The sequence below is a fragment of the Neodiprion fabricii genome, chromosome 3, assembly GCF_021155785.1.
Source record: "Neodiprion fabricii isolate iyNeoFabr1 chromosome 3, iyNeoFabr1.1, whole genome shotgun sequence".
Taxonomy (NCBI): domain Eukaryota; kingdom Metazoa; phylum Arthropoda; class Insecta; order Hymenoptera; family Diprionidae; genus Neodiprion; species Neodiprion fabricii.
Genome location: NC_060241.1, coordinates 40,069,833 through 40,095,317, shown reverse-complemented (window position 1 = coordinate 40,095,317; position 25,485 = coordinate 40,069,833). Strand labels below are relative to the sequence as shown.

Here is a 25,485-nt window from a genome sequence, read left to right as displayed (position 1 = left end):
TAAAACCCACAGTTTGATTGTACTTCATAAACTTCCCGAATCACCAATTCACAATAGACTGTCGCATTTTACAATTGAAATACGAGTAAGTTCATTACGATGGATTGGGGCGATCAGCAATGACGCAATCGCGTTGAATGCGGTTCCAAGCATGCTCCTACCATGAGCACTGTTCAAATAATGGCATCGCGAGCCAAAAGAAGAATTACAAAGAGCTATTTATGCCGGAGAGATCGATTCCAATCGTTCGGCAGCCACCTGCGATATCAGGAAGGTAATTGACACCGTGTGATTTGTGACGTCGAATAGACATGCAGCGTTCGGGATGACTCGACTCCGTAAAGGTGTACGTACGAGCTACGTATAGTGAAATCGCATCCGGCGTCGAAGCGTTTTAAAATAAAAGCAGAACCGCGAGTCTTGAGCGCGGTCCTCCTCCAGGTTCGGCAGGTTCTTTGTGCCTCTTCGCGCATCTCTATCACTCCTCACATCCCACCATCCTCTATCTCTTTCAATCTCCGTCTCTTCCATCAATCTGTCAGCGGCACAAACGATGAGGACCTAAGGATCTCTCCCGATCTTCTGGAGGGTGCAGAGAGGAACGGGGAGGCTGGGAGGAAGGGAGGGAGGGAGGAACGACGGGACGGCGATCCCGAAGGTAATTAAAATCTGCAAATCTCTCGGCTGACGTACGGAGGAACAAACGTTCACTGCGAGAACGGACGACGGGTGATCGAGATTAATAGACAGTCCTGTCAGCAGCGGTCTCCTCATCGCGACCAGTGACCGAGCACTGTCCAGTCTCTCCTGAGATTGCAACCTGCGTGGGCTATCGGCCATCGTAAACCGTATTGTGGATCGATAGGGCGTGTGACTGGCAGACATCTGCAAGTATTCCGTTTGCTGATCGAGTGAACGAATAATCGAGGAAAAGGGAGCTGGCCGGTGTTGGGACCAAAAGACGCACGGAATGAGATAACGGACAGGAAACCGCATCCCTGAGGCAACTTTCTAACTGAGGAACACGGAAAGATATCTACTCGCCTTCCAGATCTCAAACACGCGGTCAGACCCATGAGGAGCACGAGGGGATGGTGGATCGTCCTTGGCGGCTTCACCCTGATTTATCTTGGAAATGTTTGCTTAGGTAGGCGAGACCTTGGTGGTGGAAACACCTGCTGAGGATACATTTTTTCCTTTTACCATATACCCTAGAACCACTTAGCTCGACACGATGGAGGCTCGTTAAAAAATTTATCAATTGGTTGAATCACTAGAAGTTACAAATATCACAATTTTCTTATTCAATTGCAACAAGAAACAAAATAATTAATCTGCCTCTCGCGTGGTCGTCAAAATTGAATTTTTTAAATAATATCACCTGCTGATAAAATACTGAAACTCTTTTACGGCATCTCATTCCTCAAAACATGTTTTCTCATCCGATGAGCGGAAATTAGTTCATTTGTCAACACTCGGAGTGAGAAATTGACTAACCCTGACTTATGATTCATTAGTTGCGATAATTGTTTCTAAGTAACGTTGATAATTAAATTCGTAGTCGCGATATGAAAAAACAATGTGCTCATTCAACTGTAGATTTATATTCTCTTAATAACCGATCGTTGACATATTTATTATTCAAGAGTCATTTGTTCTGAATCCATTTTTTTGAAACCAAAAAGTACTTGTAAACCACTTTCTACTCTTAGCCCTTCTACACAACGCGTCTGTAAAATTATCTGATACTACGTTGATTGTCTGAGTGATAAATCAGGGGAAAGGTAAAGTGTTGACCCATTGTTAAAATTCATATGATCAAACGGCAGTTCTACCCAGTTCTAACTCGCAGTTCATTCGGACAATCGAACTCAATGACGTCTTCATTGGCAACGAACGGCGAAACGAGCTCCGAGGTATTTTATTTGTCCAGACTACGGACAAAGTTATATTGAAACTGAAGCTGATTGTGAGCTATGAATTAACTAGGACTACAATAAACTGTTCGCCACTAGTAAGTCGTCTGGATTCTAATTATTTCCGCCACAATTTTCAAGCGGCAAAGTCCCGAAACGAAGAATACTGGCTAGAATCACATTTGCCTCTTGGAAGATTAAAAGGGAACTACAATTTTAACCGTTTTCCATATTAATTTTCAATCTTTGACTTTATACTTCCAGCGAACGAGGTGGAAAACGAATCCCCTGCAGAAGAAGTAATAAGAACCACTGAGGCTAGCGACTTGGCAAGTCAAGAGCAAGAGCAGCCGCAGCATCTCTGCTGCGTAAAACATGAAAGAATGATAGAAGTGGGCCACGGTAAGTTGAACATTTGATAGCTTTCCTCGAGTGAGAAAAAAGAAAAAAGAAGAGGGACCAACGGAAGAATAAATACCTACTCCGCGTAACAGTGAAGGAATGCAAAGACGCGTATATTATTCTATAGATCTGTTTAATAAATTTCACTTGCATTGCGTAGACGAAACATACACATGCACCTTATAAAACATATTATACATGCAATCACTCCCGAGAACGTTTAAGCAATTGAAACTCGCGTGAAAATAGGGGGCAGACACAGACGGACCTTCCGGCTGATGTGCAGCATTAATACACAGTGATTCAAAGGCAATCAACGACGGGCAAAGCTGATTTGACGAATTGCAATATTGCAACGCTCTATAATGATTTTTGCACTTTGTCGTAAGGAAACAGCTGCCTTGGTGAAAATGATTCCAACGATTTTCTAAGAATTATTAGGAAAATTGAAATATTTCGTGAAAGTTTGTAAAAAAAATTTTTTTTAAATGTGCATAATTTCTCGTAAAAACATTTAGATTTGCATGAAAATTTGTATTTTTTCTGTAAAAAATCTCCAAACTAGTACAGATTTTAAATCTAATAGGTCACTTGGGGTGAATTTCATCCCAAACATGTTTTAAATAAAGACATTTTTCTTCGACATTTTTGCCACTTTCTGTAACTTTACCGATGTTTTACAATACTTAAACAATCAATTTTAGTTAGGAAAGCTGAGAATTTTTTCTACAATCCATAAACAATACCTAAATATTTTTTTTACATTTTTAAAACTCATTTTTGAAGCACAATATCACGTTTGGGGTCAATTTCACCCCGTGTGGCCGTTACGCGAATCTACTGAGATGTGACCTACTATAGGGTCAAAGAAAATTAACCATTCTTCGCGAAAAATCATCGAATCTTCCAATTTCCGTAAAAATTCGCAGTAGTAGAAACTTTCACCAGGGTGTCGTGTACGGCAAGAAGCGATAAAAAATGCAACCTGGACATTGCGGATCGCGTCGATGCCTCGTGGATGGCGGAGGTTCGCGTGAATCACGTGCACGTTTTTTGTAACCGCCCACCCTAGCGCCTAGTGGCCGCCGATGCAGCCGCTCATCCGTACCAAAAATAGCAGTCACATTACCGACACGATGATCCCCGTCCGCGTGATCACGGCATCTAATTTAACGCGAGTCACAACTCAAATTTGTTTTCTGCAGAACGATCAACAGGCGCCGCCGATCATATACATAGGTATACACGTCTATAAAAGTCTTTCGCATCTCTCGTAAAACGGTTGAATAACCAGACTCCGATTAAATTCAGTCCTGGCAAAAAGCTGCATGCAGATCAGAAGAGGATCGCATGAGGCATTCCATACGCCAATTTTACTGGCGGTACAGTTATACGATGTGCTAATGAAAATATTCGTTAATTAGCTAATTTCTACTTCGTAAGATAATATCACTTTCGACGAAAATCAAACCCAGACAGTAAAAAACATTAAAATCGTCATTGTGACAATTCTAACAAGGAAGGTATCCCAGGTAGATCTCTCAGATTCGATTTCTTTTGTAATATGTAATAGTAGGCTAAAAACTAAGCGAGACGTATTTTTTTTTTTTTTTTTTTGAAATGCCATTAAACACTTCAAGGGGGTGAAACCACCCTCCAAAGTAAGGCATGTCAAGCGGCGATTTGGCAGTCTTTTCTTTTTTATTTCAATTGACAAAATTACATATCTCACTTCTCGTTATGAGAAAACTTTTCCAGTTGGATTGGTTAAAAAATATTATATTCTTGTGGGTGACACCGCCAAATCACGACTTGTTGTGCCTTACTTTGGAGGGTGGTTTCATCCCCTTGAAGTGTTTAATGGCGGATAAAAAAAAATGCGTTCTGCTTAATTTTTAGTCTACTATAACATATTGCAAAAGAAATAAAATCGGAGAGACGGACCTGGGATACCTTCCTTGTAAGTTTTGTGCTGCGTGAGTCATTATTCGTGCGAATCGCTCGAGATAAAACTTCTGTAATCCTCCGATCAAATGTCTGCCCACAGGTATGTCCGATCAAATGATTCAGGTCGACGTCGGTCACTGCCGCAGGCTTTGCCCTCGCCACGTTGTGAACGACCCAGGGGACCCCGGTCGACCCGCGATTCAGGTAAACAACAAACAAATTCTTGCGTTACTTGTGATATTTCTGTGTACTTTTAGTGACTGAATAGTGGCATTCGTTTCTCCACCTGCCCTTTTCTTTTCTCTTTATGCACAGCTGATTTAGCGCGCATATCGAGTTGCAAATATCTTTTGTATGCAGATGATTTAATTATATGTATATTTATCTTGATATCCGTAAGAAGTGAATCAATATGTTGATATGGTGAATAATGAAATTGCTAAAATTGTTAATTGGCGTAAACTTAACTATCTCGAACTAAATGCTTCTGACAATGAGATACAAGCAATTATACTTGACAGTAGATTGAAAATTTATGGTGGCGATTGTAAGTTGGCTCCAAGCATTATTGTAAATAATTGTGACATTCCTTACGCTAATTCAGTCAAGTATCTCGGAGTAACAATTGATAATACTTTATCACCGGATAATCAGGTGACGCATTTATGTAATCGTACTAAGAAAAACTTGGCCCGATTAAAAATTAATAATGAAATATGTAATGAGCAATTAGGGATTAAGTTGATGACAACCCTTATTTTTCCAATATTTGATTATTGCAGTGAAGCTTTTACAAATATTAATATTATACTGACAAGTTATTGAATCTTGAAAAGTATAGACGGTATCTTGTACATCCAAGTAAGCTTACACTATACTGCAGTTTCCATAAAGCAAGATCAGTGGCGAAAGAATGCGGGTCCCAGCCGGACTTGCACGAGCTCTTGAGTCATCGCCAAAAGGATATACTTATGTTCGTATGTATGTACGTTAATACATACGTATGTATAAGCATAAAACGGAGGATGGGAAAGATGCGAAAGATGCGTACTGCACAAAAACGAGCCGGACTACCTTTCTCAGCTGGACTCGATCCTCCCAAGTATTTCACCCTCGTCGACGACGATCCTCTTCGTCGGAGGGATTGAAATTCGCCTCAGGAATTTCATCACGCGATCCACGCTTTGTCCTGCAGTAAAAAACTTTCAAGATGTCTTCTCGTTATACGTATAGGTATACCTATACTTATACCGCGGACGTGGTATCCGCAGGTATTTCTCCGAAATTTGTCCCGAAAAAAATTATCCACTGCCACGATGTGCAACTCTTCGAACCATCCGCAACGCAGTCTTCCCGTGGTGTTTCACACTGTGTCGATTTCACCATTATTAACAACGAGTCCAGTGACTCGGGTGCATACAGATGCAAACTGTCATCTCCTCGATTCGCTCTTTCACGGTCCTTCGAGTTCATCCTATCAATGCAGATTTCGAAGTATGAAATTGCACAGAAAAATGAACCTTGGAATACGTCGAGTCGTATGGGTGTTGGAAATTTTAGATTGTTGTTACCTCTTTCAGATCACTGCCCGTTGCTGAAAATCCGCATTCTGGCAGTGATATCGAAAGTAATTCGATGTGGCGACTTTTAAATTTTTTTAAAAATATGATTAAAGAATAATTTTACTCAAATTCAGGGTATATGAAGGAACAATATTTGATCGATATTTGGTAAAATTTTTATCCTGAAATTTAGAAAATTCAGACGTTCAGAAATGGTTTTGCGGGACTCAGAATTTTCGCGGTGGATACGGTAAATGAAGCTGGCTTTATATGAAATGAAAAAACCAAATATTTTCTGTTAGTAGGTGAGTGTAGCTAGCGATTGAACGAAGGATTTTTATAAAAATTGAAACTTGAATTTTTAGCAGAGTTTTATGTAAAAAAGTACGATCTTCGGTACAATTTACGCCTTGTAAAATAATTTTTGATCAAAAAAAGAAATCCTTCGCTCAATCACTACCTACCTACACTCACCTACTAACAAAAAATATTTGGTTTTTTGATTTCAGATAAAGCTAGCATGAGTTATCGTGTCCACCGCGAGGATACTGGTTCTCCAAAAACCAGTTCTAAACGACTGAATTTTCAAAATTTTGAATGAAAATTTTACGAAATATCGTTCAAATATTATTCTTTCGTATGCTTTTTTTTAACCTTCGAGACCCACGTAACCCCTCGTAAAATCAACGAGTGACCGTTGTGTTCCTTTTATCGAAAGAGCAACGAGCCAATCGAACTCGTTCGTGGAGCGAAATGGGATAAGATGAGGGCGAGACGGTGCCGAGTCGGGAGGGAGAGATCCTGCAGGAGAGATATCCCGATGTTTACGAAGGCTATTTTGGTCACGTGATGCAATCGCGTCGAAGCGTCGTGGCGCCCACGCCGTGGACGCGGATCAGGACTGCACACGGCGTTCTGTTTCGCGTCCTTGGAAGGTCGGATCACCGGGGGTCAGCGATCCGATGCGGGGGCGACAACACGACACTAAACTTAGCATCGGGCAAGATATACCCCAAGAGATATCGCCCGTAACTCTGCCGACCTCCTTCTCGGGTTCAAAAAAGCTCGAGACTCCGGGGGATTCCTGGATTACATCGCACTCCGATCTGTGAGAAATCACTGTTTTCTTCCAGAGATGTCCCATCGATTGGCACTGCCGACCGAACGCTGCAAGGCTTGAGAGGGTCTCCACCCTTCAGGGGGTCCGCATCATCGAAGCCCTCGATTCCTGCGATTGTACACCAAAGCAATCCTGCACCAGAGAACCTTACAATTACGTTGTTTATCCTGGAACTCCCCATCAAGCTAACATGGACGTTGGTATGTGCATGGGACGCTGTTCGGGCAGGGGATTTGGGTGCAAACCTTTGAGAAACAGAACGATAAGTATTGTCGGTCCCAACGGTAAGTCGAATTTAACAGTCTCTCTATAAGATCACGTCAAGTTCTCACGGATCCGTGTCAGCTTACACAATCTTCTCTTATTATTTTCAGGTGACGAAGTTCATCAAGTGATCGAAGCCTGTGGATGCAGCGGTGATTGCTACAGGATGACTCACATCGAGACCGTCTTGGACTTCAGCGAGATCGAAATAAGAAACGGCACAAACTCTGCGGAGGTCAAGCCTCTCGTTAGGGTGAGAATTTGGACCTTTTGTCTAATGCACTGTTGCAATGTCCCTGATACCGCTTCAAATCACTTCGGAACCGTAAAGAGGACTTTTGAAAGGACTGAATATTCTTTTCGCTGGTATGCTTTCGCGTTTCCGGACTTTGATAAATCGTTTCCGATCATTTAACAGGCTATCGACGTCGGTCAGTGCGTCGGTGCTTGCGCAGGAAAGGAGACGGAGACGTGTATGCTTCGGGACAAGAAAGACCCGTCCAGGTGTCTCGCCGGTCTATATTCAAAGCAGCATTCTTGCACTCCGGCCAGATTTAAAATCCACGAGTATAGGTGAAGTATTCCCGCCATGTCATATGTCAGATATTTTTACTTTCGCCAAGCAAACCTTCGTAGTCCAATGCAGATTTTTCTTTTTCTCTACCTAGATCTCGGAGAGGCGGAATGAGAGAAATAATCGCTATCACACAGTGTGCTTGTGTCTAAATATATTATCGCTTCTTCTTCGTGGTTAAGTCGCGACTATGACGTCACTTCGGAAATAATTCAAGACCAACTTCAAGTCTGCACAAAGATGTGACGAAAAGAAATTTCCGATTGGGAAAACGTAGGGCGAGACTGGCCAACCTAAAACAAAATTACCAACTATCACTTCCGGCAAAGATGAATGAAACAAAGTGATTCCAAAGCGTCTCGGATGAAAATCAGGAAAAATCGTACAGTCATTCGTACTTATGATGTAATTTTTGCGTTTAGTTTAAATTTAATTAGCTGATTTGTTAGTCACACCTATAGTCGCCAAAATTTTTCGGCTTCTTCTTTGGTGCACATTATTTGTAATTGAACAAATTTTTTGGATAGCCGATTCAGTCCCACTTTTCCGGTTCTTATCGATTTCGCCGGAGTCACGTGGCGTATACAGTTTTGTCTTTCTCGCCGTGACAAGGAACAACTTTTTTAGACATCCAGTTCTGCCTCACCCTCCCCTACTTTTTATAGCGAATAACAAACTTAGTACTAAATCACCTGCCGGTATACAATTTTTCGAAATTTTCATTGCTACTGATCTTTGGGCGCCACATATCACGTGTGTATACAAAAACATTCTTTGTTTTATCATCGTCATCAAGAAGCGTGAGATATTATCTGGTAATTATTATCTTATAGTTGGTATTCTACGCAGACACTGCACGCTTGCATTATGTGTATCAGTTTTGAATAATAATTTTCTAAATTTTTATATCGTATTATATTATCCTTTCCCCTAAAAGAAAAACAAGCGACTCTTGCATCAATATACGATTTGATGCTGATCGTCAGAGAACGCGACCTTGCATTCGAACCAATAATTTGAACTTCGTTCAAGGAGTGACACACAAATGAAATTCCCTATGAATTCAAAATATCCATATAAGTTCCTAGTCAATCAGCACGGCGAGCAAATAGCTCCCCAATGAATATTAACGTATATACGTCTAATAAAGTTCGCGTAGGGTGTAATTATGACGCAGTTGGACAATCTGTTCGAATATATGTAGGTATAATTGAAATATAAATTGTAGACGATCCATTGCACGGGTATCTGCCAATTCCCCTAAGTAAACGATATTATCATTCGACTCGCTTTGTTACCCGAAAGGAAGTGATAAACTAACCAATTGAGATCAGCCTCACGACGTGGGCGTAAAATATTACAGGATTGAAACGCACATTGCTGGTTATAGTAGGTGGCTACTGGTAGGCACGGTAGATTTTTCACTGCGAAATTTTGCGAATATCAATTCCTCTTTTTTTTTTTGCCGCTATCGTTGGTCAGCCAATTTGCAATTCGATATTAGAAACCCTAATCGTACCCATTACTTCCTACGGTTACTCCAGGAAATTGGACGTTTATGGTATCGGAACATTTCACGATTACGAGCATAACGGTTATATTAAACTACCGGGGATTCCCTGAAAGCGTGATGAAAATAGAAGAAAAAATTTTATACCGCGAGGGCGGGGATCGTAAATAACAACGTTCCACATATCTTGACGCCTACTAATCCCGAGAATTTAGGAACATGGAGTTTTTAATAGCCGCCATGTTATCCGGAGCTTCTGACTCGTAATGGGCGTCGATCTGGACTCTGGATTCTGGTGGCGTTCGGGGGCGTCTCGGGGCGCCAGAAAAGCACCTCTTTCGCACTCGGTTGCCCGAATTAGATCCGATTCGATATGCCAAGAAAGCATCATTGCGTGTTGTCCTCTCGATTCTATGCTACGAGTTGTTTACAGTTTTTCATTCCAACTTACCGCCCTGACAGTAACAAAAATAATTGTCCGTTTATACCGATGACGTAGAACAGGTGCGAAGAGCAATTTATTCAAAAAATATTCGAATTTGATTAACAATAATGATCGTGAAAATCTCGATGCCTGCATGATTAGTTTAAAGATCTATCGGCTATACATTCTCAAACAAAAGTGAGTCTGGTCGACAACATAGATGACTCTGTGATAAGATAAAAATCATATGTTTCCAATGAACAATGTTTTGTTTGAACAATTTATTGCTAACTTTCGGGCACTATTGTTATTGTTAGAAAGTAATTTTCTCATCGTCTTGTGGTTGACTTGTCTTCGATTTTTATCTCGTTATAAAGTTCATCGATACTTTCGACGAGAATCACTTTTTGTTGAGAATGTATAGCGAGTTACGCATCCTTAATTAAGGATACGCGGACACACTTCGGATGTGAGACGGCTAATTTGCGGATGATGATAGTAGAGGTATTCGCCCCCGCGATTATAAGCACAAAATGGGGATTTGTGTCCAAAAATAAGCAGAGACATCCGCGAGTTTGGGTTACGAGTGCGATGCAAATGCCGCTTATGTAGTGAAGGTCAGATGAGACGAAGGCGGGAACGCCGTGACAAATCTGAGGTGAGGAGCGGCGAGGTGCGGCGAGGGAAGACAACGGAGGCAGTCGAGGATAAAGGTGTCTCCGGAGCGGGAGCCCTCCCATATGCCATTTAGCATCTCTGCTCATAAGCTTGGACCATTTCGGTGGGAGTTTGTCGCTCGCTGGTGTGCCTTTCCTCCGTTTCGGCCGCACACGGAAACGCGAAACGCGGTTGTCCGGTTCCTCCGAGTCACCGCCTCGCTTGAAACGGGCGTAAAGTGTCGCGGATCGGGAAGTGATTGAGGAAGAAGACGCTGGTCGTTTATTATTGTGATAAAGGACAAGCGCTGATTGAAAACTTATAGTTATACACCGGCGAGTACCACTGACCGCACTACGGACGCTAATTCGAGTAACGGAGATGTTGAGACGAAGGATCTTCCTTTTGCTGCTTCTATTTGCCGACGTGTTTGCCTACCCCACGGAAATACCGGATGCGGGAAGCGGATTTTTCGATCCGGAATTCGGTCTTACGTTTTCCGGCGATCCTCCGGATGAAGAAACTCAAGACTCGCAGCGGGAAGCGGCCTTGACGAAGCTGCAACAGGTCAGTGATTAGATTTGAAAATGACTTTGGTCACTCGATGCACCTCTCATCCCGCATTTTCACGTACCTACCTTATTATTGCACAGATGTTCGGCATACCCGAACCGAGCGATAGGTCTGGCCGGCACAAAATACCACCTCAGTTTATGTTGGAACTCTACAACACGATCGCCGATCCCAGCGGTGTTACACGTGGCAAGAACCCCTACAACGCCAAGGTGGTGCGCAGTTTCATTGAACGAGGTAATTAGGCTGACGGTCGTCGCGTCTCATCGTGACGAATAACAAGTCCGAATTATTTCATCCCACAGATAGTTCCATGTCGCATTATTATCTGTTCAATATTTCGGGACTGGAAACGAACGAGTCCGTTCTAGAGGCGGAACTTCATCTGTACCGGAAGAGAACCCCGCTCAAAGCCATGCATCCGGCGATTCTTTCCTCTCCGTACTACCTCGTGAGTGTTTAGTTGACGTATCATAAGCTCTGTCTCGATCGAAGCGACTGACGTTTTTATTCCTCCTCCAGATCCGAGTCTACCAAGTCCTGGATGAACACCAGCTAGACACTCCGGACTTGCACAAGCTCTTGAACGTTCATTACGTCGGAGCGCACGCGTCTGGGTGGCAGGTGATTAATTTTTTCAACCTTCGATACGAGTCCTTGTAACATATATTCGAAATGTAACTTATTGGGCACGACGTGGCACTCGTAGAGCTTTACACAGCTTGCAAAGTCGATTGATCGAAGGGCGTGATTGAATGTTGAAGGTGTTCAACGTGAAGCAGGCGGTTCTTTCGTGGCTGTCGGGAGCCCCGAACCTCGGACTCTTGGTGACAGCGTCAAACCTCTTCGGCGACGATGCTGCGGTTAATTTCTGCCGAAGGAACGACTACCACCACAGTAAGCAGCCGATCTTGGTGCTCTTCGACGACGACGGTAAGGAGGCGTCAACGGGGGAGAACATAACTCCGCACTATTACAAATACTCAAATAACCTCGAGGAAGAGACGTCCGAAGAGGCAGATGCCGCCCACAAGGACCGCAAGGCTAGCCTCGAGGAGGAAGAATCGGAGGACGAGCGAAGTCGCGGAAGACGCGAAGCGTCTTCGTCGAAGAAGGGCCAGAACTTCGTCTCGAAGACGAAGAAACTTCCGGGAGCTCTGAGCTCGATGGACATCTACGAGCGCGCGATGCACCGGAAGAGGCTCAACAGGCTGACGAACACGGCCAGAGACGCGACTTCCTCGACTTCGGACTCGACCCTGAAACGTCGTCGACCCCGTTCGGCGTCCGCAGAGTCGAATGACGATACGACCCAATGCGCGAGGCACAAACTCTACATTGATTTCGAGGAGGTCGGTTGGAACGACTACATCATCTCCCCCAAAGGGTACTCAGCTTACCACTGCAGGGGCCACTGCAACTTCCCCCTAAGCCAAGGCCAGCATCCCACGAATCACGCGACCGTCCAGAGCCTGGTTCACATGTTGAGAAACGGAAAAGACGTCGACCAGCCATGCTGCGTGCCGACGAAACTCCTAAGCATCAGTGTCCTGTACTTCGACAACTTCGATAACATCATCCTTAAACGGTACCAGGACATGGTTGCGACACGCTGCGGATGTCACTAGCGGGGAGAGGGAAAGAGTGTGAAGGGAAGAAAAATTTAATCTAAATTTTACATTTCGTGTGGTTAATATGCGGACGGAAATTTTTTCGAGTCAAATCATACATGAATTGCGGTGGATTTACCCGAGGATATTGTAATTCTTGCTATTCGTTTTGCAACTCTTTATACTACCGGATTTGGAAATCTTGCCACAATTGATGTAGATTTAACTCCAAAAAAACGTGCTTTTCATATATTCACCACAGGAGATGTAAATTATACAATATTTTACCTTCCGTGATGTCAGTTTTCTTCATTGCATATTTATTTAAATCCTCGAGTTAACGCGGGAGAGCGAATGAGTCTCGTCGACGTCAAAATGCATAGAAAGAGAAAGATGGGATCGAACCGTAAATATAGTTATATTATATTGTATATAAGAACATTCCTAGGGACATTTTACTTTGCCTATAACCGTATACGTTATTATGATATAATATGTGAAATCTCTAACGTGATATACATAAGTGATGAATATTAAATTATATTAATTATAGTTGAAACCGAAGCTGTGTACATATCGTATAATATTCTCTATCGTTATAATATCATTACTAGTTCTTATATGTAGTGATAACGCAAACGTAGGCTAAGACTGATAATAAAAAAAATACAAACCGATTAAACATCCGTTAATATAATCTACGCAACTTTATTCGTTGACCTTACACGTACCTACGTCAGTTGCAAGGAGGTATGGATCAGTATTTTCGTCTCAATTCTCAGCTCTACTTCAACTATACCATTTCCGGAATGCCGAGCAAAATACATGTTTCATAATTAACTGGCGCAAGAAGTTGGAATTTGTGATATTTATACATTTTCACGAAGCTTCCTGAGCACGTTTTTGAAATTTGAACTGGCGCCATCGTGCAGCTGCAGGGTGAGATGTGAAATATTATAACACGCCTTCACCTCCTCCGCATTGCGTTGGCGTTTTGTGAGAAGGATTCTTTTTCTTATTTACTTCCAAAGTGCGTGCGTTTATTTTTTCATTTATTTTTTATTCCTTTTTTTCCCCGTATCGCAATAACAACAACACGGGGAAGTTAACACCTTTGGAATCTCGTGGATTGGTCGGCATTCCGCGACCGAATATCTTTATCCCAGTGGCGCCTGCCCCTCTTAAATTGTTTTGCACGCGTTTCGATCCTAGGTGGTCTTTTTTTCAACAAACCAACAACCACTCGTTGCGCGACGCGTCGTTGCATAAAGTCGGCACTTATTTATCCGAAACCTACGCAGAGCGAAATATCCGATCTATTCGTATACTATGTCCTATTTCGGTTCAATGTTGTTCCATAAAGTAAATTAAGGCAAACTCATGTACCAGTTACAGATCCTGTCCCAATTATTGACCCCTTTTTTGGTTTCATCCGTTTGATCCTTGGCTCTAAAATTACCAAAAGATAAATTTGTGGTGTCTAACCTTCTGGCAATTGGTTTTAGTCATCGATAAATTTACAATCTCTACCGTCAATTTCCAATTTTGGAAAACAAAGGTGTCGGTAATCGGGTCCAAACGTGTCAATGACTGGTACACACTTACCTTAACCCGGAGTTGGATTAATTCGAATCGCGCGACGGCGCACACATTCCGCGCTAATGCACATCTCTTCTATATTTAAATCGCGAAGGTGTATTTTCGAATCCGTTCTGCTAAAAATACCCAAGACGCGTTCCACTGCATTCCCGCTGCGCGCCGCGGGACGCGAAGGTGATTTAAAGGCTCGCGTGCACCAAGTCATAAACGTCAATTGCTTTAGCAATTAAGTAAGCTTGTTATACGGGTCGCACCGCCAACTGTAAACACACGAATCAAGGCGAATAGCCAATAGTATAACTATAACTTTCTCTCATTACTCCGTCCAAATCGTTCGTATTAAAGCATTAATTGGGATGTTCAAAATAACACAACTGCAGATGTACAAAATGTCACGTACATTTCCATCGAATGTTAGTGCTTGATATATAATAAAGGGTGTTGAAGCTCGTAACGCTAACGTAACTAAAGATAGAGGATTAAAAAAATACCAGATTCTCGTATAAAAAAAAAAAATCGTTCTTATACAGTTTTTGAGAACAAAAAGCCTGATAACTTCAAAAATTAGCCTTTTTAAGGTTAATATTATCCTTGCAATTTTGAAACGGCTTTCCACACATTTTTGTGATTACGCATCATGCATTTATATGTAACTATAAATATTTCTACAAAGGGTGAAACCGCCCGTTATAGCCCCCTTTCTGATGATGTAGTAGTCGTAATAGATAAAAGACGTTGAAAGCTTTAATATGTCACAAAATGAATAAGATTGCTGCGTCAATCAACGTTATAGTAAAACAGTCGTGTTTCAGACTTTAAACTGATAAAAAGTATCGTTAGCAAAAGCATTCTTCCTATCTTTTAATTTCTGCCTGTTTCGATCACTTCTTTATCCGTCGACGCAAACCCGTATTTATGTTGCAACGCCAAATTCGTTACAATATCATGTTTGAACACTGATGCAGTTGCGTTTATTGTAGGTCTACACGGATTTAAAAAATCTGTGCTTTTGCCAATAGCTGGAAACTGAAATTTTCTTAAACAATATTGAAGCGTGCCTGTATACATTACATAATCTTAAAAAAGAAACGCATGATTTCCCGTCTTGTTATCCGCATCTTGAATCGGTGGTTAACGTGGAACGACTACGAGGACGAAGATTAGAGATATCTTGAAAGAGAGTAAGAGCAGGAAGATAGTGAAAAGAGAAATGGAAATGGAAATGGAAAAGGCGACTCCTCCCTCGACTCTGATCCCCTTATAGGAGGATAACTGTGCGTGGCTCCTTACTGACCACAAACTCGTCGGTGGATCCCTAGGTCGACTAGAGAAGGAGGGCCCGCAGAGAAATCAGAACCAGGGGTCTGTTAGAGAGGCGGCCCACAGCGACGGGGATCGTTTGATGTCGCCGCTACTCTCAGTTGTGATCATCCGCTCCCCGTTGCGTGCCGCGGTGCGTTTCGCTGCGGTACGTTGCGTTGCGTTACGGCTTGAACGTTCATCTCGACGCATCGCGTATCGGGCTTCTCCCTCGTGAACATGCGCTCATCGAACCACGCAACCAGTACTCACGATCCGCGTCCGGCGCATTCTCGTCTTGCTTTAACAGTTAGGTAGACGCCGATCGAATCGGCCATACAAATTGCGCGCCTCTTCAATTCGGCCGATGAAACCAGCGGTTTTTACGTTTTTAAGACCTCGAATAGCCCCGGTATATTCCTTTCCCTCAAAACTTATGCTCCCGCGAAAATTTCTCATATTCAGAAAAAAAATGTGCTGGGGAAAATCGGATGGCCTAAGAGTAGCCTTGACGTCGACGTAACGATAGTTTCATTTTTCCAAATGAAAAACTTGGTCGTTTCCAAGGTGTATAAAGAAACGCATAGATTGATAAGAATATCTCTGGCCACGGAGAAATAGGAAGTTGGAAAAATCAGGCCGATACTTGCAAGAAAGAAAAGAGGGATCAGCGAACGTTTCTCGAGAGCAAGCGAATTCTTTAGGACTATATTTTCGAAAGAAACAAAAGCCAGTAAATAATTAAGCAGAAAAGGAAGGAAAGGTAGCAATAAAGCTCGTTACTTACAGCATCCTGGTTGTTATGTCACGCCGTAGGGTACATGCCTAGGTCCAAGAACCCGGGATGTGGCAAGGGTGGGGGCTTGATGGTTAAGGAGAAGAAGAAGAAGAAGACTTGGAAGTGAGCCTCTTTGTCGCTGGATGCACCAGAAGGATGCACCATGATCCCGCAGAACCTTCACCTACCCCACTCGGCACTCGGTCCACTCACAATCCGCCAAGTCACCCTACTCGGCATTGCCACCACACCACACCGTATACCATAACCACCATAGTAAAAGGGATCTCGTCGCACTTACTACCGCGGTATAGTCGGCCTTTGAGTCTCCGAGTCGTTTCCGTGTTTTCTTCCTGCCGAACCGGACGCGTTGGTGAACTTCAGCCCGAATGGGATCGCACCGCAGCACCCAGTTACATCATACCGCATGGGTTCACATGCGGTAATATTTGCTATGATCATCGCCCGGCAAACTCAGTTGTGAAATTAGTTACCTAGCAAGAAAACACCATGGAAACAGCTGCGTTATATCCTCCATGGGTGAAAAATTTCAAGACGTGGAATCCGTCAAGGTGCCAAAAGAAGAGCATGTAGGGAAGAGGAGGGTTGGATACAAATTCTCGTGCTGAGTACCGCTCTTCGCGAATGGTACACGTATTCCAAGGAACCAGAGGAACTGTTACAATAACACGAACTTGTTGTTTCGCGAAGCTTATGAATGTTCGTTAATTGTGTAATTCTGGACAGAAATGAGGACACCCACTGTGATCTGTGTTTCCTCTGTTTTGTTGGTAACTATTTCGACCGTTATTGGTGGAGACTACCAGATACACGTAAGTATTCGGAGAAAGCTCCGCAGAGTATTTAGTCGATATAATATTGCGCGTCATTTTTGACCCGTCGCCAAGACTCGAGTATTCTTTATAGGTATTTACAATCGCAAGACGACGAATATAGTTATAAACGATGTGAAACGCGAGCTCTCTGCATTTTGAGTAGATGTTGAGTGTTAGTTAACAGCATTGCTATTTTCAACGGTTAGTACAACGCAGTGTTCTATTATCGGAAGTTGGTGTCGGTAGCCTCCTTTGTCCAATAGAGATAAAAAAAAAATAAATAAATAAATAAACAAAATCAATAATTTTTACTGCGAGCAATAAATTTTGAAATTGCATCGATCCTGCAGGAAATCCAGCATTATATTGAAATTATTCACGTTTATGGTTTCCAAATCAAACTCCTATCATATCCCCCTATATAAAGACTCTTCTAAAGTTGCGGTTGGAAATTCGGACAAATTTCTTGTAAATATCGATTATTCCAGTTGACCAATACGTCAGGGCTGTAAATAGGAACATTTCCCCTTTTGCCAAAGCTACACATACTTGCTTCTTACCTGAGACGAGCCACAAGAAAGAGATCTATAACATTCGTTACGAGGGTTGGCAGGTTTGCCAAAATGTCCAACATCGTTTTCCTAAAATTTGGTAATACACGATATGCTACACCTTAAATACTTGACCAAACTTCTGAGGCTAACAGAGCTCAATTAGTATTTTTCCCTTCGCCTGAGGAAGACTCGAAGAAAGAAAGTTTATACTTATTGTTTGCTCGAAGGTGTAAGCTTGCGAAGAGATCCTCAGTAAACATTTACTGCTGCAGGACAAACCTCCTGAAAGAGAATTGTACTCTGAGAAATGTTTCTATCCTAAACGCGTCCTGAAAATGTTTAAAGCCACTCGACAGTAAAAATGCGAGTCTTGCATCTTTTTTATACATAAACAATGACCGTGTACCTTAAGGGGGGGAAGTACAGTTTTTTTTTAAAGAAAATGAACAGCCTCAGATCAATTCGAATTCGATGGCTTTACTATTTATAGTTTCAATAATATTTTAGAATTTTTTCAGTGAAATTAATAATGAAATGGCGGCAAGGCGCATATAAGTAGCGAGCGACTCCGAAGTCGACAGTTTTTACTGTGGCGAATCTCCTCGCATCACTGTTCAATTTGTAAGAAAAATCCAATTTTTCGACCAAAAAATAGTTAAAAATATTATATAGATATGCTGATTATGAATATATGCGCTATGCCGCGATTTTATTATTAATTTCAATTACAAATTCAAAAATGTTCTTGAAACTATAAATAATAAAGCCCTAAAAGTCAAATAGCTCTAAGTGTATTCATTTTCCTTAAAAAACATCCTAACAATAGGTATGATTTCAGACCGTCCAAGCTGTAACCCCCCCCCCCCCCCCCCCTTCTTAAGGGTGAAAAAATTGACTCGCATGGCGGAAGCCTGCTCGGCCGGGAACGAGGGATAATTTTGTTTGTGTGACGGTGAGGTTCGTTAATCGGGGTCCAACGCAGGTTAGAATTATTACGGCCGACATAACTCGGTGAAAAAGGAAAAGGTGCGCGGTAGCTGCCCTGGCAGGTGCGCTACAAATTGGGAGGCGGCACTCCAACTTTGATTTAGATCTTTCATGGGCGCGCATATCCGGATCGGCTGGATCGATTTTCATTTTCAATTCAATCTTTCCGTGCGGACAAATGCTTCTCCAAACGCAATGTATCCGTGAATTCGCAATTGACTGCAGTATGCGTATCGAATTCCGACCGTCGGTGCAATAATTTCTCTTTCAACGCATGCTTTTGTTCGTATTCTGCGTGCAAGAATAACAATCCCTCAAAGACATGTTTGAACGTCCATACAAAAATAGATGTACGAAAAATATTCATTTTTAATCTTTGTTTATCGATTCTTTTACACGCGTAGCTAATTATTAATTATTATTTTTGAAGAAAAGTGATTTAAATGCTAAACTGAAGTTTGTTCAATTGTTATTTACAATAAACGTTTGAGAAAATAGGTAATTTTTCTTAGAATCTGAAATATCGTTCTGGTTTCTACAAAAACAAACTTTATCTACTGAAACTATTATTTCATTTATTATATTTACGTAGAAGAAATCAAAATTTGAACATCTAGAAACCAAACTTAAAATTCGTGTTGACCGGTGTTATCAATTGTCCCTAACTGTCAAGCTGTATCGGTACAAATAAAATTCGAAACAAGTTTCGGAATTCATATTTAAACTGGGCAAAACATTGATGAAAGATATTGTGAGGCTACGCCAATGAAGGAGAAATAATGTGGCGGGAAGCGGCTCCTCAGAAGTAGGAAATAATATTCCATCACTCGCGGCGTAGGGCCCCCATCCCTTGTCATCTCCCAGCATCTCCCGCCATCTCGTACCGCTTCGGTATCTTTTCAAGTCGGAAGCATCTTATCGCGGTTCGCTCGCCTTGTCTACGTCGCGTCGTTGCAACGCGGCAGCTACCGGTGTTGAAACGGTTTGATTGCCTCGTACTTCTTCCAATATGATTCCATAATGCGTTCCAAATGAGTACTACCGGTATTGGAATGGCCGAAAGATCAGCTTGTTAGAGACGTACGATACGTCTTCAGTCGGGATATTCACCGAACGCTTCCGATTACACAGGTCTGCTACCAAAAAACTGCACAGGTTTTCTATACTGTTTTATATAGATTTTCACTCACCGATAACGGGAAAAATACTCAAAAAGTTCCATCACGTCAGGTTTTTTCTTAAACTCGTGTTTGTAGTTTCATTTGGAGTGAAACTCCCGTTTAATTCGAAATCTGGTATCCTATTCTTGATTATAAAAATCCTAAGCAAAAGTGATCTTTTAGTTCCATTTAATATGTATTAGAGTGAGACTCGAGAATAAACAAAAACAGGGAAACATAAAATGGAGAGCGGAAGCGTGTTCGGAGGTGTATCAAAGAGAAGAAGAAAAGGTTTCATAGGCGAAAAGAATGAACACGGAATGCTGAATTCATTTCATAGAGAAGTTTCTTGTTTAATTTTATAAGAAATATTGTTTAGTTCGTTGTAATGAAATGGTGGTTTTTTTTATGGAAGCACTTTATATTTTGCAAGAGTGCTGTACGTGATGGAGGGAAATGGAAGCCATTTTTGGATTCAGCACACGCGAAAACTCTATATTTATCAATAACATCCCACGCAGCTAAAAAAAATTAATTTTCTTGCAGACCTGTATTATCGTTTTACAGCTAAAGACTACAGGAATATGAGAATATTTCCGATTCCTGTTCACAGAATAAAGGCCCCGATAGCAAGACCAGAGACACATCAGTCGAATATTCCGGCCAATCACAGAACGCGAAATTGTTATCCATAAAATCGAACGATCCCGGGAATACGTCAGGTGTAATAATCGAAGCAAGAAGAAAACGCAAGTTTGCGGTGAACTGGGATCTGCAGGGAACGAAAAGTCGACCAGAGGTGGATCAACGAAAGCGGAAAAAGAAACGTGAACGAGATGGGGGATGGAAGCGAACGGGAAAAGACGGGGAGAGAAAAAGGGGAAGAAAAAGAGAGCCGCTAAGGAGGCTGCAGGCGAGGAAACCGCAGCGCGGGATAGGCCGAAGGCCGGCCAAGGGGCATCCCCGTCAACGCGATCACCACGAGCGTAGGAACCTGGAGAAAGAGTACCTCGTGAGAAATCGCACCCTCGAACTGCTGGACATGGAAGCGACGGCGCCGATTGGCGACCGATCATCCTTCGCGTATCCGGTTAACAACGTCCGAGGTGTTCTCTTTGGTCGGCGAGTAACGCCGGATAAGATTGGCGAAATTTTAGGTGAGGTGAGAGAGACGCCGATCACTCGACTCAGGATAGCTGATATCATGATACCGAAGAGAGAAGTGAAGCCGGGGGAACCGGACGAACCGCGGTGCAATTGCAGCGGCAAAGTGGCTACAGTGGCTAGAGAGCCGCCGCTTTTCCTGGGAAAGCTAAATTCCGTTGCAACGAACGTGTCGAGGATCAAAGATACGATCCTGAGGCCGAAGAGCGAGAATAACTCGACGGTTCGTACGGACTCCGGGGTAAATAGTTACCACTTATACGATTACGAAAACGTGTTCGAAGACCCGAGCGTTTCACCATGGGTGAACCCTGCACCTGCCGCCTCCAAGGAATCCACCGGCGTGGAAAACAGTCGGGATGAAGACTCATTGGACAGGACTACCGTGATATCGTCAGTCTACATGCCGATCGACGATAGATTCACTCTTCATCAAGGTGTCGCCGCACTGTTGGCCAGGCTGTTTCAAACCTTGCGAAACGGGACGGGAGATGATAATGATCAGGAACTCCTTCAAGACCTCGATTTCGATAACTCCGTTCAGGGAGATCTCTGCCAAAAGTGGCTTGACAGTAAGGATACCCTGGAAGAAGCGTTCTTGGGTAATATCATGTGTATCATGTCCTCATGCGAAGTTCATCAACCTTCATTATTTACGTATCGGTTACACGAGATTCACAATCAGTTAAGGATCTAATTCGAATTTGCCCTCTTTTTCATCTTCTGACGAGGAGGGTATCCCAAGTCGATCTCTCCGATTTCATTTCTTTGGTAATATGTCATAGTAGATTAAAAACTAACCGACACGTATTTTTTATTATTTTATTTTTATCGGCCAAAAAATACTTTAAAGTGGTGAAAACGACCCCCAAAGACGGGAAACGAACGGGATGATTGTTTGATGTGTTCGAATGAAACCAACACTGAAATGGTTCATTCGTCAGCGTTGGTTACATTCGCATACACCTAACGCATCAAGAAATCACCCTGTTGGTTGCCCATCTTTGGGGGTCGTTTTTATCCCCTTGAAGCGTTCTTTGGCCGATAAAAAAAATACGTTTCGCTTGGTTTTTACTCTACTGTAACATATTAAAAAATAAGTCATATTGGAGAAATCGACCTGCGATACCTTTCTTGTGCGCGATCGCATTGCTTCAAACCTTGAGAAACTGTAGGGTTTATCATCCCGCTTCTATGGTCGCTATTTGTGTAAAGAGAGGTTTGGAAATTTGATATAAAAAAACGCAAAAGATACGAAATTCAATTTGTATAAACTAGCGTCAGTAAAATAACTTCAAAGCAAGCGAAAATCGTCTACAAGTATAATACTTACGCAATTTCCATTAATTTTTCGAATTCCCCTCAACAATTTTTCAAAGTGCGGAACGATTTCATTACTCGGGAAAGAGGAAAAGATACGAAGTATTATTTGCTTGCTCACTCTATACTCCGACATCCCCGTAAGTTGAAATCATGGAGAACCGTTGTGTTTTAGGACCCCTCGTGTTGCCAGCCTGTCCCTGTCACTATCCCAGCAGTATTTTTTACGACGATAAGATTTGGGACCAGGGACAAGAGAGGTACTTCCGCTGGCGAGATGTCAGCGGCGAAGCGGAAAGACTCGACGTCTACAAGCCTGGAGCAACCTACTGCATCCGGTCCTTGTTGGTGCAAGGTGGAGGCAGCGCAGCCGCCCAGCACTGCTGCTACGATGGGAAAAGGAGACTTTTGACCAGAGGTTCCGGTGCTGGAACTCCAAACCTCGTCAGCCCCGAAGTATCCGGTGTTTTGCACGAGAGAATCGATATCCTTCCTTGGAGGCTTTGCAAGGGAGATTTCTCTAGGTTCGAAGATATTTTTCTCTAACCTCCCTAAACTGGAGGGGTAATACGCTACGATTGAAAATCGAAGTCCTGTTTCTCATTATCTGGAAATATGAAGTATTTTTTAAATATTCAAACTCACGTGTGTATGTTTAATCTTTCAGATTCAACAAAGTGCGACCACCCAACAATGACAACCAATGCAAGGGTAACCCGGATGAAGAAGAATATCAACGACAAATCAATGAAACGAAACATTACTGAAGTACAATACCAACCAAACATCTGCATATACAATAATGTAGCTTTAACTCGAAACAATTAAAAATACTAGTGATGTATTAAATTATTACATGTTTTAATGTATCTGGCACATCCAGTGTTAAAAACCTTCAACAGTGTAATAATTTTTAAGTGTATTTATGTGTAGTTTTATGCAAGTTCGTGTAGAGGTTAAAAAAATGTATACATCCTTGTGCACTTTTCCTTTTTCACCAGTCGGTGAAAATGTAACGCAGGTGAGTGTGCACAAGGGATGATATTTAAAATAGAAAATCTTACACCACATCGTATATGGTATTTGTTAACATAATTAGGCTTTCCAGTATTTAAAAAAAAATGGAAACCTTTTTCCACCGTTGGACAAGTTGTGTGATTTGCAGAATGAAGGGAATTTTAATAACATTGAAAATTCCGATATCACTTCACTGATCGCATTGGAAACTTTTCCGTCTTTAAAGTTTCACCAAAATCTTGTGGAGTAGGTACTTTTAACATCATTGCGTCAACAAACTTTGATTACCTTAAACATGTACGCCGAAATCTCTCGGAGCCCCTTGATCCGCGCCTAGTTTGCCTCGTAAATGAATGCGGCCCTGACTCTAACAATGAGATACAATCAGAGGTGTACCTACCTACCTACCTTCCTCGGTTCTTATTCGAATGGGAAACCGGTTCGACTGAAGGAAGTCACGTGACAGCCCGAAGCACTCCGCGTCTATACCAAAGCAACACCGAAGCACCAGCGACGGCGCAGGGACGCTCGGAGAACCAGTGAAAGAGAGTTGCCATGGATACCGCTTACAAACAGAAGGTAAGTCTATTCCGTTTCGATAACATTTCACCTAGGAGCCATCAGTGTTTACCGTGAATTATACTCAGAGTACCATGGACTGGGGAATGGAGCTAGAAGTTACCTCGAAAAAGGTATAGAGCCGCGGAGAACGCGACGTGTAATCAATGGCTCGTTGTCGACGAGCGAGCGGTCGCAGGATTCTAATCTACGTTGTTTCATTATTCGCGGTTGAATAATCCGGCCGTCATTCTTCGCTGAATGTCCCTGTAAATAATCAAATCTCCGTATCCTCAGCTGCTACCTCGCCTAGGCCGGAGAGCTGGACAATCTAGTAACCTGCAGGAGGAGCTCAAGTCGGACGAGGAATTACTCGACAGCCCGATATCACCGTCTTCCGAGCAATCGGCGAGGACGATAGCCGGAGGCCATCAACCCGTGGCACCGCCGCGTTCGCGGAAGACAGGCTGGGCCGACGAATTTAAAAGTGGCGGGAAGTACGTTGACGGAAACTGAAAGCTTCCGCTTTCGCTGATCGTTTTAAAAATGGAAATTGCCGAATGCAGTTTGAATGTCATTCGTAAGACTAGAGTTCGGGGGAAGATTAGTCGTCGGATCAGTGCGTAAGATTATAGCCGTCGATTGTTCTGATCAGAATGTTGATCGGAACGTTTTTTTATTTACAGGATGAAGAGCACCATCAATATAATAGAACAGTGAGTAAATCGTAGTAGAAGTAACGAATCAGGCATCTCTAGTCACTAATAGATTATTCCTTAGGGAGCGGTTTCGCGGGGTGGACAAAGATGAACCAGAAGATGGTAAATTAATTTTTGTTTACCCTTCTTGCTCATCTGTTACATAAAATAAGGATCTTTATTTCGTCAATTTGTCACATTTGTATCGTATTATTTCCTGCAATTATACGTAATACTATAGCGCAAATTACTTGCAGAAATACCGGTCATACCGGACTTGGACGAGATTCAGGAGGATAACTTCTTGAGCGAAATTGCAAACACACATTTGTAAGTCATTGATAATATTTTTTCTACGATACGCGTGTCGGCATAAGTTATTTTAATTATATCTGTGTTGTAACTGGTCTATTCTTCGTTTGCCTTTAAAGTTTGAGTTTCAGAGAATTACAAACTAAGCAATTTACAGTTATCATTGCAATTTGTAAAAAAATAATATCTTACGGAAGTAAATATTTTAATATATCTTTGCGTTGCAGAGGTGGTGTGAACCGAGTGGAAACGTACAAAGAGCTCGACACGGATCTGTACAAAAGTACAGCTCTATCGTCGCTCGACGACGTGAACCTGTCATTACTAACGGAAAAATTATATCCAGATAAATTAGTACGTGAACCAGACGAAGTGTGGAACTGGGATTTATCGTTTACACAGATCGCGTCTGAAATAAATAGCGAGAAGCAAAACGAGGTTAAATCCTAACTAAAAACTGTTCGAATAATATAATTATCATTTATGACTTATGTAATAGTACAATTAGACATTTCCATTAATAAAGTTATTTTTATACGTATGTACGTTTTCACCACATCCCTTCATTGAACATGATTGTTGTCCGTAATTGTTTGGAAAAATTGAATAAAAAACATGGCAAACTGCGTCCGCAGTGCCTGTAT

General features: G+C 42.2%; 3 protein-coding genes across 10 annotated transcripts; all 3 read left to right on the top strand.

Moving 5' to 3' along the window:
- Nucleotides 1–659: 659 nt before the first annotated feature.
- Nucleotides 660–23,309, top strand: LOC124177312. 5 transcript variants are annotated; one of them, XR_006869583.1, is made up of 8 exons: nucleotides 708–1,147; nucleotides 2,181–2,318; nucleotides 4,366–4,469; nucleotides 6,961–7,231; nucleotides 7,322–7,464; nucleotides 7,630–7,784; nucleotides 7,880–8,542; nucleotides 12,585–12,601. XR_006869583.1 is itself a non-coding variant. In XM_046559522.1 (7 exons), the coding sequence occupies exons 1-7, from the start codon at nucleotides 1,075–1,077 to the stop codon at nucleotides 7,935–7,937; spliced, it is 942 nt and encodes a 313-aa protein (XP_046415478.1). In that variant the 5' UTR covers nucleotides 708–1,074; the 3' UTR covers nucleotides 7,938–8,691. The 5 variants fall into 5 exon arrangements, 4 of the variants coding, with proteins under 4 accessions (XP_046415475.1, XP_046415478.1, XP_046415476.1 ...); XM_046559522.1 differs by lacking the exon at nucleotides 12,585–12,601 and having other exon boundaries at nucleotides 7,880–8,691; XM_046559519.1 differs by lacking the exons at nucleotides 6,961–7,231; nucleotides 7,322–7,464; nucleotides 7,630–7,784; nucleotides 7,880–8,542; nucleotides 12,585–12,601 and adding exons at nucleotides 20,386–21,538; nucleotides 22,432–22,780; nucleotides 22,924–23,302 and having other exon boundaries at nucleotides 660–1,147.
- Nucleotides 10,427–13,217, top strand: LOC124177314 (bone morphogenetic protein 2-like). The gene is made up of 5 exons (XM_046559523.1): nucleotides 10,427–10,943; nucleotides 11,030–11,186; nucleotides 11,255–11,400; nucleotides 11,472–11,573; nucleotides 11,714–13,217. Exons 1-5 carry the CDS (start codon nucleotides 10,758–10,760, stop codon nucleotides 12,575–12,577), a joined length of 1,455 nt encoding a protein of 484 aa, XP_046415479.1. The 5' UTR covers nucleotides 10,427–10,757; the 3' UTR covers nucleotides 12,578–13,217.
- LOC124177315 (intraflagellar transport protein 43 homolog) lies at nucleotides 19,254–25,386 on the top strand. Of its 4 annotated transcripts, XM_046559525.1 has the most exons (7): nucleotides 19,254–19,257; nucleotides 23,898–23,965; nucleotides 24,129–24,328; nucleotides 24,518–24,547; nucleotides 24,600–24,652; nucleotides 24,787–24,859; nucleotides 25,069–25,386. In XM_046559525.1, the coding sequence occupies exons 2-7, from the start codon at nucleotides 23,927–23,929 to the stop codon at nucleotides 25,289–25,291; spliced, it is 618 nt and encodes a 205-aa protein (XP_046415481.1). In that variant the 5' UTR covers nucleotides 19,254–19,257; nucleotides 23,898–23,926; the 3' UTR covers nucleotides 25,292–25,386. The 4 variants fall into 4 exon arrangements, with proteins under 4 accessions (XP_046415481.1, XP_046415484.1, XP_046415480.1 ...); XM_046559528.1 differs by lacking the exons at nucleotides 19,254–19,257; nucleotides 23,898–23,965 and adding an exon at nucleotides 23,720–23,852; XM_046559524.1 differs by lacking the exon at nucleotides 19,254–19,257 and having other exon boundaries at nucleotides 23,848–23,965.
- The last annotated feature ends 99 nt before the right edge of the window (nucleotides 25,387–25,485 follow it).

Excerpts from the sequence above, each read along its gene's own strand:
- LOC124177315 (XM_046559525.1), top strand. The coding sequence starts at position 23,927 with ATGGACTGGGGAATGGAGCTAGAAGTTACCTCGAAAAAG. Across the intron at positions 24,653-24,786 it reads CAAAGATGAACCAGAAGATG|AAATACCGGTCATACCGGAC; the intron begins GTAAATTAATTT and ends AATTACTTGCAG. Across the intron at positions 24,860-25,068 it reads GAAATTGCAAACACACATTT|AGGTGGTGTGAACCGAGTGG; the intron begins GTAAGTCATTGA and ends TTTGCGTTGCAG.
- LOC124177312 (XM_046559519.1), top strand. The coding sequence starts at position 1,075 with ATGAGGAGCACGAGGGGATGGTGGATCGTCCTTGGCGGCTTCACCCTG. Across the intron at positions 1,148-2,180 it reads TCTTGGAAATGTTTGCTTAG|CGAACGAGGTGGAAAACGAA; the intron begins GTAGGCGAGACC and ends TTATACTTCCAG. Across the intron at positions 2,319-4,365 it reads AATGATAGAAGTGGGCCACG|GTATGTCCGATCAAATGATT; the intron begins GTAAGTTGAACA and ends GTCTGCCCACAG.
- LOC124177314 (XM_046559523.1), top strand. The coding sequence starts at position 10,758 with ATGTTGAGACGAAGGATCTTCCTTTTGCTGCTTCTATTTGCCGACGTG. Across the intron at positions 10,944-11,029 it reads CCTTGACGAAGCTGCAACAG|ATGTTCGGCATACCCGAACC; the intron begins GTCAGTGATTAG and ends ATTATTGCACAG. Across the intron at positions 11,401-11,471 it reads TTTCCTCTCCGTACTACCTC|ATCCGAGTCTACCAAGTCCT; the intron begins GTGAGTGTTTAG and ends TTCCTCCTCCAG.